Genomic DNA, 17,345 nt, shown 5'->3' on the forward strand with positions numbered 1-17,345 from the left:
TTCCAGATTAAGATACATCAGGTTTGACCAGCCAAGACCCCCTGAAAGTTCTCTGATGACACCATGGCCCAGATGATCCAACATCCAGAATGGTTTGAAGGCAACTGGCTCAGACAATACAGCCTCATGGACTATTCCATAATCCTAAAATTTTCTTTGTGTCCCCATAAGATACAGCGCCCCCCTCCAGCAGGAAGTAGTAAGAGAAGCTATGCCCAAATTCCCAAATTATATGTAATTTTACTTTGTTAAGGTTAAAACCTTCCTTTTTGAAAAAAAAAATGGGGGAAGTGCTGTGGGATGGTCTGTATGGCAAATGTGTTGCTGATTGGTCAATAAATAAATCACTGATTGGCCATTGGCTAGGCAGGAAGTATAGGCAGGACAAGGAGGAGAATAAAGCTGGGAAGTGGAAGGCTGAGTGAGAGAGACACTGCCAGCTGCCACGATGACAAAGAGCATGTAAAGATGCCAGTAAGCCACGAGCCACATGGCAAGGTATAGATTTATAGAAATGGATTAATTTAAGCTGTAAGAACAGTTAGCAAGAAGTCTGCCACGGCCATACAGTTTGTAACCAATATAAGTCTCTGTGTTTACTTGGTTGGGTCTGACGGCTGTGGGACTGACAGGTGAGAGAGATTTGTCCTGACTGTGGGCCAGGCAGGAAAACTCTAGCTACAAAAATATATTAAGAACTCATTAAGAAAACGGCAAACCGTTTTTAAAATGAACACAGGACAGACACTTTTATAAAGAAATTGACAATTATGCACATAAAAAGATACCAAATAATCATACAAAAAACCGATGAGGATGAAGCAAGTGCAAATGTCTATATCACTGGTGGAAATAAAGATGGCACTACCACTTTTAAAATTGTTCCATGGTTTCTTATAAAATAAGTTTGTATGTAGCATTCGATCTACCAATTCTACTATGTATTTGCTTCCCCAAAATCAAACTATATGCATGAATATACCTATACAAAAGATTTAAAGTAGCTTTATTCATAATACCCAAAATATGAAAATAATCTAACTATCCAATAACGGATGGAACTAAACAAATAATGCAATGTATCAATACAATGCAATACTACTGGGTAATAAAAAGGAATGCTACTGATATGATATGACTTAAGTCTCATAAAATGCTCATCTAAAAGAAATCTGCTAGACCTCAGCATTCAGGAGCTACTCAGGCGAATCACTACACTTCAAAGCCAGCCTGGTCTCCATAGCAATTTCTAGGTGAGTATGAGCTACACGGTAAGATCTTGCCTGAAAAATATAACTGTGGGCTAAGTGTGGTGGTTCATACCTTTAGCCCTAACACTTGAAAGACAAAAGCAGGTTGATCTTTGTGAATTCAAGGTCAAGAACACGATAGGGGAATAAAAACAAGATGAGATGATGAACCTGATCTACATAGTGAGTTCCAGGCCAGCCAGACTTACATGGTATTCTAAATAAACCAAATATATAACCACAGAAGAAAAGATAAGTCATTTTCAGGGGTTGTGAGACAGAAATTCAGAAAATGATAGAAACATTACATCCTTTATTACTCTGGAAGTTACACTAATGCTTACATGTCAAAGTTCAGTAAACTGGACAGTTTAAAAGGGAGAATTTTATTCTATATCACTACACCTTAACATGCTTTACTTTAAAAACAGCCAGACCTTGTATCAAAGTCCTGTCAATCCAGTCACACGGAACACTGAGGCAGGAAAAGCCAGAAAACTGAAGGCCAGCCTAGCCTGGAGCAAAACACTATTTCAAAATCAAAATATTAAAAAGATAGCTTCAGACAGAGCTCAGTGGTAAAGAGTTTACCTAATACGTATAAGGTCCTAGCTTCATCTCTAGCATCAAAAATAAAAAGATGATTGATTGATAGATATACAGATTCTAAAAAGTCATAGAGCTGGGCAGTGGTGGTGTACACCTTTAATCCCAGCACTTGGGAGGCAGAGGGCAAATGGATCTCTGTGAGTTCTAGGCCATGCTGGCCTACACAGTGAGTCCCAGGATAGCCAGGGCTACATACTGAGACCCTGTCTTTAAAAAAAATAATATAGCTAATTATCTACTTTTGCAGCTGAATAAGTGTATTTGAAGTATGAGCATCTGACTATAGCTATAAAAAAATATAAGAAAAGCAAACTATCTTCAACCAATTATATGACTTCCTTGGATTTTGTTAGGGTTTCTATGCTGCAAAAAGGGAAGCTAGTTTCCCAGACATATTCCCTAGAAATGTTTAGAATCTTTACTTCCTTCTTTTTTTGGGATAGTCTTACTATATAGCCCTGGCTAATCTGGAACTCCCTGAGTAGACCAATCTGGCCTTCAATTTAAGAGACTGGCCTGACTGCTTGAAGAGTGCTGGGACTAAAGGCTAATATCCTCCCTAATTCCTTTCTTTAGTCTTTTCTGCAACGTCTAATTACATAAGAAGTACCCATCATTAGGTAAAGCACAAAATACTTTACATATGAAAGGCTCAGAGGGTCAGGCACGCCTATAATCCTAGCAGAGCCAGGCGATCTCTGTAAGTCCGAGGCCAGCCTGGTCTACAGAGAGAGTTCCAGGACAGGCACCAAAACTACACAGAGAAACCCTGTCTCGAAAAGGCTCAGAGTAGACCTACAGTTTACAAATTTTCTTTGTATTGTTTAGACACAGCTGCTTTCCATGTTCACTAATGCTCAAATTTTCTCTAGTTGTTAGATTTTTTTTATACAGCTTTTAAGACTTACCACCATGTTATAGTTCTGTGTTAGACTGATTGTCTGTAAAACACTAATTTCAAACTAGCTATGGTGAGGTGGGTATGGTGATACAAGCCTGGAATCTCAACACTTTGGGAGGTGAAGTAAGAAAGATCGAAGGAAGATCATGATTCAAAGGTCAGTCTTGGCTACAAATCCAATTTGAGGCCAGCCTGTCTTAAGAAACCAAAAATGGAATGAATGAATGAAGTAGGTACAGAGAAATGCTCCCCACAATGAGAACACTTCCTGAAATTAACAATGTTTTGTTATATGGTTTGTCTCTGTAGACTTGGAACTTGCTATGTCGACCAGGCTGGCATTGAACTCACAGAGATCTACTTGTCTCTGCCTCCTGAGTGCAGAAAATCTTTGTGTAATTTTATTCTCTCACAGTGCCCAGGCAGGCCTCAAACTTGCTAAGAAACCAAAGCTGACCCAGACTTTGTCTGATTCTCCTCCTGGAACTTCCTGAATCCTGGAGGTTACAGTGTTAGATTACAGGAATGCATTACCACACCTAGCTTTGACATCACAATTTTAAAAGATCTGGCATTCATATTCTTTGCTTTCCTAGTCAAAGTTTTTATCATGGTCTGAATTCTCAATCTCTTAAACTTAATCTTAGCTAATTTAGCTAAATCTTTTAAATTTAAATTTCTTAAACTTGACTAGTGTGTTCTATGTGAAAACTGAGTGAATTATATCTAAGCTCCTCTCCAAATACAAGGCAGGTTTTAAGATTTTAAAAAGAGCTGGGCGGCGGTGGTGGTGGTGGTGGTGGCGGGCGGTGGTGGGGCACGCCTTTAATCCCAGCACTTGGGAAGCAAAGGCAGGAAGATCTCTGTGAGTTCAAGGACAGCCTGGTCCACAGAGCGAGTTCCAGGACAACCAGGAATATACAGAGAAAAACCCTGTCTCAAAAAACCAAAAAGAAAAAAACAGAATTTAAAGTCTGACAGGGTGTCACAGACCACCATTAATCCTAGCACTCTGAAGGTAGAGGTAGCCGAATCTCTGATTTTACATATATCTTTGAACACAAATAAGTACATGAGGAAAAAAAACCCTTCAATTCAATTCAATATACTATAAATAAAAATACTGGTATATAAACTATCCCTGATAAAGTGAAAAAATATTATCAGCAACACAAATCCATTAAGGCTTAACCCAGTTGTCTATTCTGCCAAGTACCATCCAAACTATGAAAGAGTACTGATAGCAATGCACTCCCAAGTCACCAATTTCTCTTATGAACATCTATGTTTAAGCAATGATTTTGTCTAATTATCTTTTAAAATAATCTCTACCTCAATTCATTTAACCTCTAGGGGTTAATAAGTTCTATTAACTTACTGTATATAATAGTATTCCTTTTGAAAAATTGTAAATAAACGAGGCATATGTCTGTAATCCCAGCATTGAGAGGTGTAAACAAAAGGATTACCACGAGGCTACCCTGGGTATGAGACCCTGTATCAAAAAGTCAACAAGAAGCTGGGCAAGGTGATGCACACCTTTAATCCAAGCACTTGGAAGGCAGAGACAGGCAGATCTCTGTTGCCAGTCAGGGATACATAGTGAGACCTTGTCTAAAAATTTTTTTAAAAAGCCAACAACAAAAAAAATGTTCTTGTGTTTTGATCGAAATTTATCTATTCAGATTTTAAAGCACAGTGTGTAAGGAACTATAGAAAAATATGTAATTTTTATGGAAGCAGAATGTACAAGTACTTTGTAAATCCTAGTTCTAATCAAAATTGTTTTGGACTGAGATCTGCCATCTTGGTAGACCAGTAACTATTAATTATTCAAAATGATGTGGCCAGAGATGTCCCAGAATAACTAGGGATGTGTGAGTTTCTGTAAACTAAAATTAAAAATGGGGATGTTTTGCTTAAAAAATAGAGCAAAGTGTAGTGCTTCATGTCTATAATTCCAAGAATCAAGAGACAAGTTAGAGGATTGCCTCGTTACACAGTGAATTCCAATCCAGTATGGGAAACAGCAAGACCATGTCACAAAACAACAAAACATAAATAGAAAGATGACTGATATAAAATACATAACATCATTATAAACTTGGCAAAGAAATATAAACAGAACATACATTTGTTTCCTTCTGAAAGCTATCTTTAAACAGTTCCCTGTAAAAATTTGTGGAAACTCAATGAAGAGATCTAGAAATAGAAAGCCATATGGCTAAAACCACCCATACTATATGTTCAAAATGTTTCTGAGGCAGGGGACCACCACAATCTCAACATTTGTGAAGAGGAAGCAGAAGTGATCAGGAATTCAAGGTTGTCCTCTGCTACAGTGAACTGGAGGTTAACCTGAACTACATGAGATCCTGTCTCAAAAACAAACCAAGTTTCTGCTAAGAAAGAAATGAAATGTAAAAAATAAGTCATCTTTTACACAGTGACATTTGCTTTAGATAGGAAATGACTTTAAAAATACAGCCCTGAGGCCCATGACATGGCTCTGTGGGTAAAGGTACCTGCAGCTAAGCCTGCTGACCTGAGACTCAGAAGGTAGAAGAAACCCAAAATCTACAAGTTGTTTTCTGACCTCCAAACTTGTGCAGTTGCACGTACATGTGTACACACACACACACACACACACACACACACACACACACACACACACACACGAATAAATATGTTATTTTTAAAGTACATGGTCCCATTAAGAAATTTTGTAGGGCTGGAGAGAAAACTTAGTGGTTAGGAGTGCTTGCTCTTCCAGAGGACTAGATTTTAGTTCCCAGCATCCATATTGGGTGGTTCACAATTCCTTGTAGTTCCACCTCAGCAGGATCCAACTCTCGATTCAGGCCTCCTCAGGCACCTTCTGGCATAAAGTATACATACACACAGACATATACATATATAAATCAATCTTCAAAAAAAATTAACTCTAAGAATCTAAGTGTGTTTATACTTCAAATTCAATCATGGTACCTACATTTGGCTACCAAGAGTTCAAGAATGAGTCAAGATCCAGGACAGCCAGAGCTGTTACAGACAAACCCTGTCTCAAAAACAATACCACCAACAACAAAGAATCAAGAATATGTTTGTTTATAACTTGCATGACATTACTTACCCACGTTTGGAGGTTTCACATAATTTACAGGTAGTTCTGGAGGTCTGCCTCTGTGTAAAGCTGCAAAAGCAGACCCATTCCATAGTGTACTCTTACAGTCTGTATAAAAAAAGACCAAAAGTTAGTTAAGGAAAAAATAAACATTCAAAAAAAAAGGGGAAAAAAAGCTTTTTTTTTTTCAAGTACTCGAGACCAAAGGACTTGATTTTACACCTTTAGAAATTTACTCACAGCCAGGTGGTGGCAAAGATAGGTAGATCTCTGTGAGCCTGGTCTACAAAGTAAGCTCTAGGACAACCAGGGTTGTTACACAGAGAAACCCTGTCTCACAAAAGGGGGGGGGGAATTCACTTGTACATTTAGAAAATTAATAAAATCCAGCAAGTTCATAGAAACTAAAAGAAAGTATTTTTAAAGGCATGTAAATATTCATCTGAAACTACATTGATCTCCTACTCTTCCTCTGTAACAGTGTTAAATATCTAAAAAAATTCTTACCTTTGGCATCCCGTAACAGAGACTGCCGACCAACACCTAGTAATGTCTGTACCCCAGGGACACTCTGAGGGATCTCCTTATCTAATAAGGGACCAATCCTCTCACAAATTTTAAGGAGGTAGTCTGGAGGAATGTGTGCATTGGCTGCCACCTAAAAATCATAAATAGAACACAGGAAAAAAACCCACTTAGTTCCAAGGTATCAACTTATTCCATCATAGAGCAAAGTATTGTAAAGTATGAAATCAAGAAAATTAAAATCAAGTATTTAATATGTGAACCAATTTTATGAAACAGACACAACGGGGCTGGAGAGATGGTTCAGCAGCTAAGAGCACATAATTACTACCTTGTAGATGTCCAAGTTTAGTTCCCACATCAGGTAGCTCACAACTGCCTGTAACACCAGAAAACCTTTGCCCTCCTCACACACACACACACAAATAATTCAAACAAATTCTTATAAAAGAAACTGACACAAAATAAGCATAGCATCTTTAAATGCTGCCATAGTATTTACATAGCAATGACTGTATTCTACAGATCTTTATTAAATCACTATAACTTAATTTTATATAAACTGTGGTACAAAATAGAAAAAACGCAACCATGTGAAAAATAAAAAAAAAAAAACATGTGTAAACTGGGTGTTGGTGGCACACGCCTTTAATCCAAGCACTTGGGAGGCAGAGGCAAGCGGATCTCTGTGAGTTCAAGGCCAGCCTGGTCTACAGAGCGAGATCCAGGACAGGTATCAAAACTACAGAGAAACCCAGTCTCGAAAAAACAAAAAAAAAGTGATGTGTAAACTTTCTGACTTCATTTATTCAGTACTGAGAATTAACTGGTTAAGAAAAGAATCTGGAGTTGGGCTGTAGTGGCCCACGCCTTTAATTCCAGTACTTGGGAGGCAGAGGCAGGTGAATCTCTGAGTTCAAGGCTAGTCTGGTCTATAAAATGAATTCAGTACTGCTAGGACTGTTATACAGAGAAATCCTGTCTCAAAAAAACAGAAAATAAAAAATAAAAAATAAAAAAAAGAAAGAAAAAGGAAAAGAAAAATGAAAAGAATCTGAGGTAGAGGCAGGCAGATCTCTGTTCTGTGTGTTCAAGGACAACCTGGTGGTTCCAGGCCCCCTACAGATACATAGTGAGATCTTATCTCAAAGAAAAAAAGAAGAAAAGAATCTTAACTAGCAGTGTCTAGCAAAGCGGCACATGCCTAAAATTCCAGCACTTGGAGGCTGAAGCAAGAAGATTCCAAAAGGTTTAAAGGCAACATGCACTCTATACTGAGTTACAGGCCAACCTGAGCTCCATAGCAAGACTCTGAAAAGTGCTAACAAGTGTATATCAACACACCCAGCACTTCCGGTCAATTGTTTTGTAAGCTTTTGCCAAAATTAATTGGAATCTACTCAAATAGGTAGAACTTAGGCAATGATCATGACGCTCAGAAATAAGAGCAACCATGCTGTTTCAGGTTTGTATTTAGAAAGTTTACCTTTAGGTTTGGGACAAAGGTCAAGGAAATACTTTGTGTTATTTTTCATATCTTCAGTTTGCTTTAACAAGAAAATACTTAAAAAGAACTATACTTCATTAAAATATGCAAGTAATATTAAAATCAAAGCACCTGATGATTCAATCTAAAAATATTATCTATAGAATCCAATATCCTAATGTCCCAGCGCATGATAGTTACCATTCACATTGGCTTATTTAGTATGTCTCATGTAAATATATACAGTATGTGAAAGGAAAAAAAGCCTCATGGCACTGTCTATTTACATACATGCAAACTATGCAAATTTTCCAACACTCGAACAAACTGAGTTCCTTATAACAAGTAAATGTTATATGGGAGACTCTGTATAGAGTAGTAAGTTAATGTCTTTCTTGGTAAATATTTTTTGACCCTTGACAAACTTGTTATAAAACCTTAAATAAATTAGGCAGTGGTGGCCCACACCTTTAATCCAGCACTCGAGGCAGAGGCAGGCAGGCAGGTCTCTGTGAGTTCGAGGCCAGCCTGGTTTACAAAGTGAGTTCTGGGACAGCCAGATCTACAAAGTGAGTTCCAGGACAGCCAGGGCTACAAAGAAAAACCTTGTCTCAGAAAAAAAACAATCTTACATAACTACCCTAGATGTAGAGTATACCTAGAGACAAGGGATGATGCCCTCCCACAACCCCCTCAAAAAGATTCCACTGCCCTAAGAGAAATGACAGTCCCTGTGGAGAAAACAAACTAGTAAATAGAAATAAATCAAAACTCCAAGTATCAGGGGTTAATACAGAGACCTAAAGAAGCAAAAATAATTGGGCAGTGATGTACACACCTTTAATCCCAGCACTCAGGAAGCAGGGCCACACAAATCTCTGAGTTTCAGGCCAGTTTGGTCTACAGAGTAAGTTTCAGGATGGGCTAGGGCTTCGTATACTGTATGGAAAAGCCCAAAACAAACAAAAAAGAACCCAGCAAAAATAAAGTATTTTTTTCCCTAGAGGTAAGAGCTGTGTCTCTTAAGTGTTCTCTAATCAATATTTTAGGTTTACTTAAAAGTCAGGATTGAATCATAAACTCACATCTTAAATCTTGTGGCAACTTTATAGAAATAAAAATGTCTGATTTTCCAATAATTATGTAAAAAATGTTATTGAATATGAATCAGGGATAGTTGTGCAGAAATGGAAATAATAACAGGGTCTTCTCTAATCAGAATACTTCTTTTCCTTTCTCTCTTTTTAGGGTTTTTTCCAGACAGTGTTTCTCTGTGTAACAGCCCTGGCTGTCGTGGAATTTGCTTTGTAGACAGGATTCCCCTGCCTCTGCCTCCTAAATTCTAGGATTAAAGGGACTCCAGAGCACTCTTTAGCAGCACAGGTTACAAGGTCTTAAGACAGCCTACAACTCTCCTTTGTGAATTTTAATCAGTATTAATAGCATTTCCTTTTCTTTCTACTCATTTAAAGATTTTCCCTAGGAAAAAGAAGCCTCAAACCCTCCTTGGGTCAAGAATTCTCTAGGTTTCAGCACTTCAAGAAGTGATAAGAGTGACTGGGCCTGGGGCACAATTCTTTAATCCCAGCACTCCAGAGGCGGAAGCAGAAGCAGGCACTCTTGTTACATTCCAGGCGAGCCTGGTCTTCACAGCAAGTTCCAGGACAGCCAGAGCCACAATGTAAACTGTCTAAAAACAACAAACAAAAGAGGAGGGGGAGGGGAGGAAGAGTGCTAAAAGGGCTATTAACCTGAGTGAAGATAAAAATCAAGAAAAGAGGGAAAAAAAAAAGGAAAAGCTAAGTCCAGAGGCTACATCTACGGTCTACAAGTTGCTCAGTAGAAAAGATAAAATAAAAGGAATAAATTCAGTATCAGCTAACAGCTTAAATAATCTGTGTATATGTGTGTGTGTGTGTACACAAATACAGTATTTGCAAACGTACATAAAACAATATATTGCCTTTAAATTGCTATTTGTTACCAAAAAGGTTCCTAAGCAATCAGTAAACAACAACAGGAAAAAAAAGCACACTAATTATACTACCAGTCATGTGAAAAACATGACAAAGATGATTTCAGGCAGGCTGGACAGAGGGCTCAGTGGGTAATGTGCTTGCCACACAACCATGAGGACCTTAGTTGGAATCAGCACCCACGTGAACGGCAACATGGGCTTGTAATCCTAGCCTTGAGGAGATGGACACAGGAAAATCTCTGGGGTTTTCTGACTAGCTAGTGTAGCTGAATTAAAATTGTAGATTCAGTGAAAGATATTGTCTCAAAAAATAAGGTGTATGGGGTGAATATTACCAAGATACTTCCCCACCCCCACCCCCCGGAGCTGAGGACCGAACCCAGGGCCTTGTGCTCTCTACCACTGAGCTAAATCCTCAACCCCGATACTTTGTTTATATGAATGAAATTATTAAAGACTATATGAATGATATTCTATTAAAAATAATAAGTAATGCTGAGAGAGGGAAAAATAGTCTTCCCCAGGAAAGAGCACATCAATTGGTTATCCAATATCAACTGGTCAGCCCTGAAAATATACATACAATTAACATACAGACTGAGCAGGTTATATTTAGGAATACATATGTATATACAGATAGATATATTTGTGTAACAATAATTAATGAAAAATGAATAAGATCATGAATTTGAAAGAGAACAATAAGGGTTATATTGGAAGGTTTGGGGGGAGAAAAGGAAGGGGGAAATGATGTATTTATATGAAACTAAAAATAAAAGAAAAACTAATAAATTTTACTCTAGTGCTTACTAAAAAGTAAAACACACACACACACACACACACACAGAGCGACTGAGGAAGATATCCCATTAACCTCTGACCTCCACATGTACAGAAAGCACACATAAATTCATATACTCACACACATATTCACACACATCTCCCCCCCAGCTTCTCTTCTCACACACACAGGAAGAGAGACAGGGATGACTACTTCAAGACAAAATTCTGTAAGCAGAATTTATGAAATATAAATTCTTACCTCCCTATCATCTACTCTCTTCACTTACAATACCACTGCACTTGTACTGAGATACCAGTTTTTCCAGAATTATCAAATAAATCACCAGAAAAATTTTAATCACTAATGTGAGTTTCCTACAGCCAAATCTAGGTACGTGCTAAAAAACCTGTTTAGGTGAGCAACAATGTGTACCTGGCTGTAGTAAGTCAATAGCAACACCAGCTTCCAGAGACTGCCTGCTCTACCATGATATCAGTTAGTATTATGACACTGCACTGCACTGGATTTGAGGAGCACATGTTTTGGGTTTTGCATGCTCCATTCTATTCTTCGTAACTGAGACTGCGTGTCACAGAGCAGATTTTAAGTCACACATGTTTGAATTGCGGCCATGCTTACACATTCAATAACTATGCTACCAGCACTGAAAAATTAGTCTGCTATTCTAGTAGCCAATTTAAGTCAGTGTTAGCAATTAGACAAAAGCTGAGCAAGGTAAGGAAAGAATATAGGTATGTCTGGAATGCTAATAAATTGTTTTAAAGTAGTTGTTATGAATCAAATGACAATGTGAAAACACTCTTAATAGGGCTCCGGCTGTGGCTCAGTCACAGGGTTTGCCTTGAATGCAAGATGCACTTGGTTTAATCCCCAATACTGTCAAGAAAGTTTTAAAGCCTGAATGTTTTAATACAAATTCTTAGAATGATAACAATTATCTTCATAAACGCATATACTCTTTTTACAGACAATAATGAGCATATAGTATTTTTTGAACATATAACTTTGATAAATTTAATTTAATATTATCATTGCCTCATGTATTTTGTATATTAAATAAGGGTAATACAACCTATGCCATTCTAATATAATTGCTAACTAGTGCTTTCAGTTTCATGGATAAAAAATGTGAACAAGGGGGAATCAGAAAAAGAACAACAAGGTACATGATATAAAACATTAAATGAGCCGGGCGGTGGTGGCGCGCCTTTAATCCCAGCACTCGGGAGGCAGAGCCAGGCAGATCTCTGTGATTTCGAGGCCAGCCTGGGCTACCAAGTGAGTTCCAGGACAGGCACCAAAGCTACACAGAGAAACCCTGTCTCGAAAAACCAAAAAAAAAAAAAAAAAAAAATTAAATGAAAAAGCAAGGGTAGATAGTTTATCTGAAATATAGTTAAATTCTAAACAAAATCTCACAAATTCAAGGCCAGCCTTGGCTAAATTATAAAATCTTGTGTAACAATACCAACTAACTAACTAAATAACTAAATACTGATGAGGTGGGTCATACCTGTAATCCCAGCATTTCTAAGGCTGAAGCAGGGGGCTGCTTTGAGCTGGAGGCAAGCCTGGACTACATAATGAGCTCCAGGTTAGCCTACAAACAGGATGTGACCCTGTCTCAAACAAGCTAACAAAACAGAAATATATGAAAGAATAAAATCAAGTCCATATAAACAGATAATTGCATTAACAATAATTGTAAAAAGTAACTGTTAAGGGTTAAGTACACCTTAGTACAAATAAAAAATGTCTATTTCAATCAACTTCCGGAGAATGATCTTCAATATAAGACAAAAGCTACAAAGCTGATGAGCTCCTTTGACCTTATTCATAAATTCACATTAGAGAACAAAGTCCAGGGGACTCTTGGGGAAGAAGGTAGCAGAAAAAGACCACCTGATTATGCAAAAATATTCGTGAAAAAAGTGAATGTAACTCAAAAATGATCAATTGGAAATTGAGGACAAATCATAATATCTAAAATGCAAGTACTTGTTTTTCTTACCATTACATGGATGACTATTCAAATAACACTAGTCATGCAAAAGTACTGTCAGAAAACTATAAAGCAGAAAATGGACATTGATTGTAATTGTGTAAAAATTTGTCTTTACAGTTTAAGAAAAGGACTAGTAAATTGGCTTTAAAATTGTATAGTAAAGAGAAATTTTTAATTATTCAATTTTCTATCATGTTAGGGTTTTTTTTTGTTTTTTTGTTTGTTTGTTTGTTTGTTTGTTTGTTTTGAGACAGGGTTTCTCTGTGTAGCTTTGTGCCTTTCCTGGATCTCACTCTAGACCAGGCTGGCCTCGAACTCACAGAGATCCACCTGGCTCTGCCTCCTGAGTGCTGGGATTAAAGGCGTGCGCCACCACTGCCTGGCTCATTTGTTTTTAAAATATATTTTCCCTTTTAAGTTTCCTTTTGCCATTTGCTCAAAGATGATCTACCTGCACACACATGTATAAACTGGAAAGGGACAATGTAAACAAAAATATTGTCCATACACCTAGATATTAAAACTATTTTCAAACACGTATCAGTATCAGTAGTTACCTGCTAAAACATGTATTAGTGAATACTTTGGTTTTACATTCTGTGGTACAAGTAGGACTTATATCTAACAACAATAACATAAAACTTCTGGCCAAAAATTAAAAGTAGTAACAGGTATTCAGAAATAATTTGTAGCCATGTGAGAAATTATAACCATTAATAGTAATGGTGGTGGCATTCACTGTTATTACAATTGTACAATTTTTTTATTTGGATTCACTCCTGTAAAATACAAAAATTATCAAAATGATTACCACAGCAATTTAAATGTTTCTTATTGCAAGAATATTTTAAATAATTTATTTATTCTACTAGCCTTCCAACTTTTTTTCCACTTTGTCTGATTTTCCTCATTTGGATCTTATTTGGAGGAAAGAGAGCTGAATTTAGATTTTATCACTCCTTTTATTGTCATACAATTCTACATCTGGGGCCAACACAAGAACCTCCTTCCCAAAATATAAAGGATCATCTTTTTGTCTCAGTGCGGAGGAAAAGGTATACTTATACTACGAATTGTATTTGCAGTCAATCCAATAGCTTTGGTCCTTAACTAAAGTATATTCTATTTTTTTTAAATGCCTATTGTTGTCTCCTAATCCCCAAATCATGATCACCTATTCCCAAAAGGTCATAATCCATAGTTTTGATTTAGTGAAAATGTTATTTGTACAAATTCGATTTACTGATGAACTGATGAGCTATTTTCTAAGATCTGAAATATACAACAATGTTTTTATTCAGTAGTCCATTATCTGAAGACGGCAAATCTTGGAATTTACTCAGTGGTCCTTAGTATCTTTATTTACATCGTTTTTCTCATTTACGAGTCAGCTCCCCTTCTGAGCCCCTTCTCCCCTCCCCTCTAAAAAGAAAAAAAAGAAAGAAAGAAAGAAAAAGGAGGAAAAAAAAAGAAGAGAGCGAGAGGAGAAAAAAAAAAAAAAAAACACCCAAGCCTGGCCTCAGTTCCCGTATTTCAAGCCAGGACCAACCAGAAACCAGTTTTCTTCCACTAATCCGGAACTCCGGGCTGTTACCAACGCTGTCATTGGCCAGCGTCAGTCCTTGGTACGTGCCCCAAGATAACCCCCTGGTTTCTGTCCCTTCTCCCCCTACAATGGGCCTTCTCCGATGTTTGTAACATAGTCATAATCCACAACACAGCACCTCCACTAACCAACTCACATTCTTCAAAGTTTTCGGGTGAAAATAGGCAAGGCTGGAGGAGGGCAAGGTACCCTTTCCGACACGCTGGGAGGGGGAAGGGGCAGTCGTTCGAACACCAAACAGCAGGCTCCCGGAGCCTTGCGGGCTGAAGGGTCAGGGGCGGGTTGGGGGCACAAGGTGGGGAGGGAGTGGAGAAAGAGTTGGGCTAAGTTGAAATGAAAAGTTTACTAACCAGATCCTCGAAGCTTCTTCGGTGCTCTTTCCCCTCCCAGTCTAAGCGGCGCGGAATCAGCTGGGGGCCAGAGGAAAAGAAAAGGGGGGGGGGTGAAGGAAAAGCCTCTGCTCCCCATCAGCAGCACCCAGCCCGGAGCCCAGTCCTAGACCCTTTAGCATTTTCATTTCTTCAGTCCCGGCAGCGATTGCCGCCGTGCCGGGGGTGGGGGGGTGGGGGGACAGGCCAAAGGGAAGGAAATCCTGAAAATACACCTCCCGCCGGAATAAAAGGCAGCGAGTTAAGACCCCTGCGTTGTCCGCCCCTTCTGAGAAAGAACCCGGCTCACCCCAAGTGACAACAGCCCGGAGTGTCCAGCTCGAAGGCTCCCTCCGGGCCCCTGCCCTCGGCCCGTGACCTACCTTACCCTTCCTCCAGTTTCTCCCCAGCCCTCCCCAGCCCTTCCCAAAGAGGGTCCATACCTGATGCTCCTCGAGCTCTTGCACTAGCACCTGAGGAAGAGGGAAACACGGATGTGAGGAGCAGATTGGGGCGCCAACCCATTCCACCCTCCCCACTTGCAACACAGCCGCTGACTGTAGGACTAATCGAGGCCGGCCTTTCCCTCACCCTCCACTGCACTGCTCACCCGGTGCCTCAATTTCCCCATTGGGACCATTCCCGAACACTCTCAGATATCCTTCTCTCTCTCACCTGAGCGGATTTGTTGCAGGGTCCGGACTGCAAGAACCGAGCGATCAGGTAATACAGCTCTAAAGAAGGGGTGGGGGTGGGGGGGGGTGGGGGCAGATGTTAAGAGAGAGGCAAGAAAGAGAAATACAAGCTTTAAAAAAAATTCTGACAGCCGTCGCGCAAACCCCCATCCCTTTAGCCCCGACTCAGCTACCCACCGGCTTCGATCTGGGTAGGTGCCGCCGCCATCCTTTTCCCGAGGGGGTTTGGGGGCTTCGCTCCGGAGGGCTGGCTGGGGCGGGTGGGGGCGCTGCCTCTATTGTGGTGAAGCCCCCATGCTTGGGAGTCCCGCCGCTTCCGCCGCACTCCTCGTCCCAGTTTCGGTCTCTCTCGGATTCATCGCATCACGTTTCGACCCATAGATATTCTAGCCCGAGAGCTGAGGAGGCGGAGGAGGAAGGAGAGCGAGAGAGAAGGAGAGGGAGGAGCCGAAGTCGCTAAGGGGTGGGCGGGGGCAAAAGGGGTGGAGTCATGGAAAGGGGGAGAAGGGGGGGGGGAGAAAGGGGAGGGAGCAGCTTGCAGCGCTCCCGGCTCGCCGCCAGAGGCACTAAGGCAGCCGCCTAGCTCCAGCAGCCTAAGCCGGCCTGAGGTTGCCTAGTTACTGCCCAGAGAAAGAGGAAGAGGTGCTAAAAGCAGGCAGACGCTCTGGCAACCTCGGGGAAACTCTGTGGTGGCGTTGGCGTCCCGGAGCTCCAGAGTTGTTTACCCTTCCTGTGAGGGCGATCGGACCCTTTCCGGTGAGGGAACCTTTCATGAGAAACTTGTAAGGGACTAACTTGACCTAACTACCTTAGGTCACCGAAAGGGTTTGGTCTGTTTGTTCTGTTACTACCCCCAAGGAAATGGCTCTAGCCACTAAAAGATTTTGTGTCCAAAGGAGGAGCATTGCTCCAAATGAAAGTGCTGTACTTCCCTGATGACCGGAATACACAGATAGTATTCTTATAGAAAACTACTTAAAATATCCTCCTGATAAATATTGCGTGACAAATTTGCACTTTAACCACGAAGCTATTTGCACCTTCTGAAATGTTCAACAATGCATTTTTCCCCATTCCTGTAGGATACGTTTGAACTCTGTTTTGAAACACTGCCAAAACACTTAAAAAGTTCTTAAATATCCATTAAAATTTGGATAGAAATGATAATTTGTTTTGTTTTGCCTTTTAAGTATTTTCTGACATGCTCTCACTATATATCCAAGGCTCACCTGGAATTCAGTGGCAGTCCTCCTGTCTAGCTCCCCTGGTGCTCACATCACAGGCATAAGTCACCACACTCATTTACAAAGTTATTTTCCACAGGTTTGAGACTACAACTGTTTTAATATATAGCCTCAGCTCTTAGCACGGCACTGACATTGGTGGTGGGTAGTTAAATCTTCAGTGATCAAAGGATTTGTATAAAAAATCCTATAATAAAAAAGACACAGAGTAAACTGGTTCACTTACCCACTTTCTTTTAACATTCTGTTCTCATTCTATACTTTGAAATCAGAATTCATTGAAGTTAAACCTGATGGGAAAACAAACTCTTTGAATTCTATACATTATTTACATTTGAGATACTCAAATTTGAAGATTCACCTTCTAAATTTATGGCTATAGTAGCAGTTTGGTTTTCTCATTTAGTGAGCTCAGCCAGTACCACTGTGGGTCTAGAATTCCATTAAGTTAATATAAACTTAGTATATCCTTGCTAACTCTTTCTGTTTCTTTTATTCAGAAATTAATAACAACACAAGGTAATTGTGAAATGTTATGTTTATCTTTGGTATGATCATTATTTGAAAAAATAGATAAAAATAATATAAAACCTCAGAAAATAATTGGAAGGGGTTTACTGAAATAGTAACAATTTTCATAATTCAATATAATATAATCAACAGTTAACCTTTATCAAGTCCTCACCACATGTGTTACCTGCTGTAGCTCATTTGATTCTTACAGTGACCTAAGAGAAAGGTTATTTTTT

The 17,345-nt window shown here is 39.4% G+C and overlaps 1 protein-coding gene across 2 annotated transcripts in view; it reads right to left on the bottom strand.

Moving 5' to 3' along the window:
• Positions 1–15,782, bottom strand: part of Brwd3 (bromodomain and WD repeat domain containing 3) — a 106,616-nt gene extending 90,834 nt beyond the window's left edge. For both annotated transcript variants that reach the window (XM_052734768.1, XM_052734761.1), the window contains exons 1-6: positions 15,530–15,782; positions 15,333–15,391; positions 15,101–15,130; positions 14,640–14,699; positions 6,392–6,542; positions 5,894–5,992 (exon numbers count right to left, since the gene is read on the bottom strand). In XM_052734768.1, coding sequence (XP_052590728.1) covers positions 5,894–5,992; positions 6,392–6,542; positions 14,640–14,699; positions 15,101–15,130; positions 15,333–15,391; positions 15,530–15,560 — 430 coding nt within the window. In that variant the 5' untranslated portion in view covers positions 15,561–15,782. The remainder of the gene's footprint in view (positions 1–5,893; positions 5,993–6,391; positions 6,543–14,639; positions 14,700–15,100; positions 15,131–15,332; positions 15,392–15,529) is intronic.
• Positions 15,783–17,345: the final 1,563 nt, after the last annotated feature.

This window comes from Peromyscus californicus, unplaced genomic scaffold (genome assembly GCF_007827085.1).
Source record: "Peromyscus californicus insignis strain IS unplaced genomic scaffold, ASM782708v3 Scaffold_10__1_contigs__length_136768540, whole genome shotgun sequence".
NCBI classification, from domain to species: domain Eukaryota; kingdom Metazoa; phylum Chordata; class Mammalia; order Rodentia; family Cricetidae; genus Peromyscus; species Peromyscus californicus.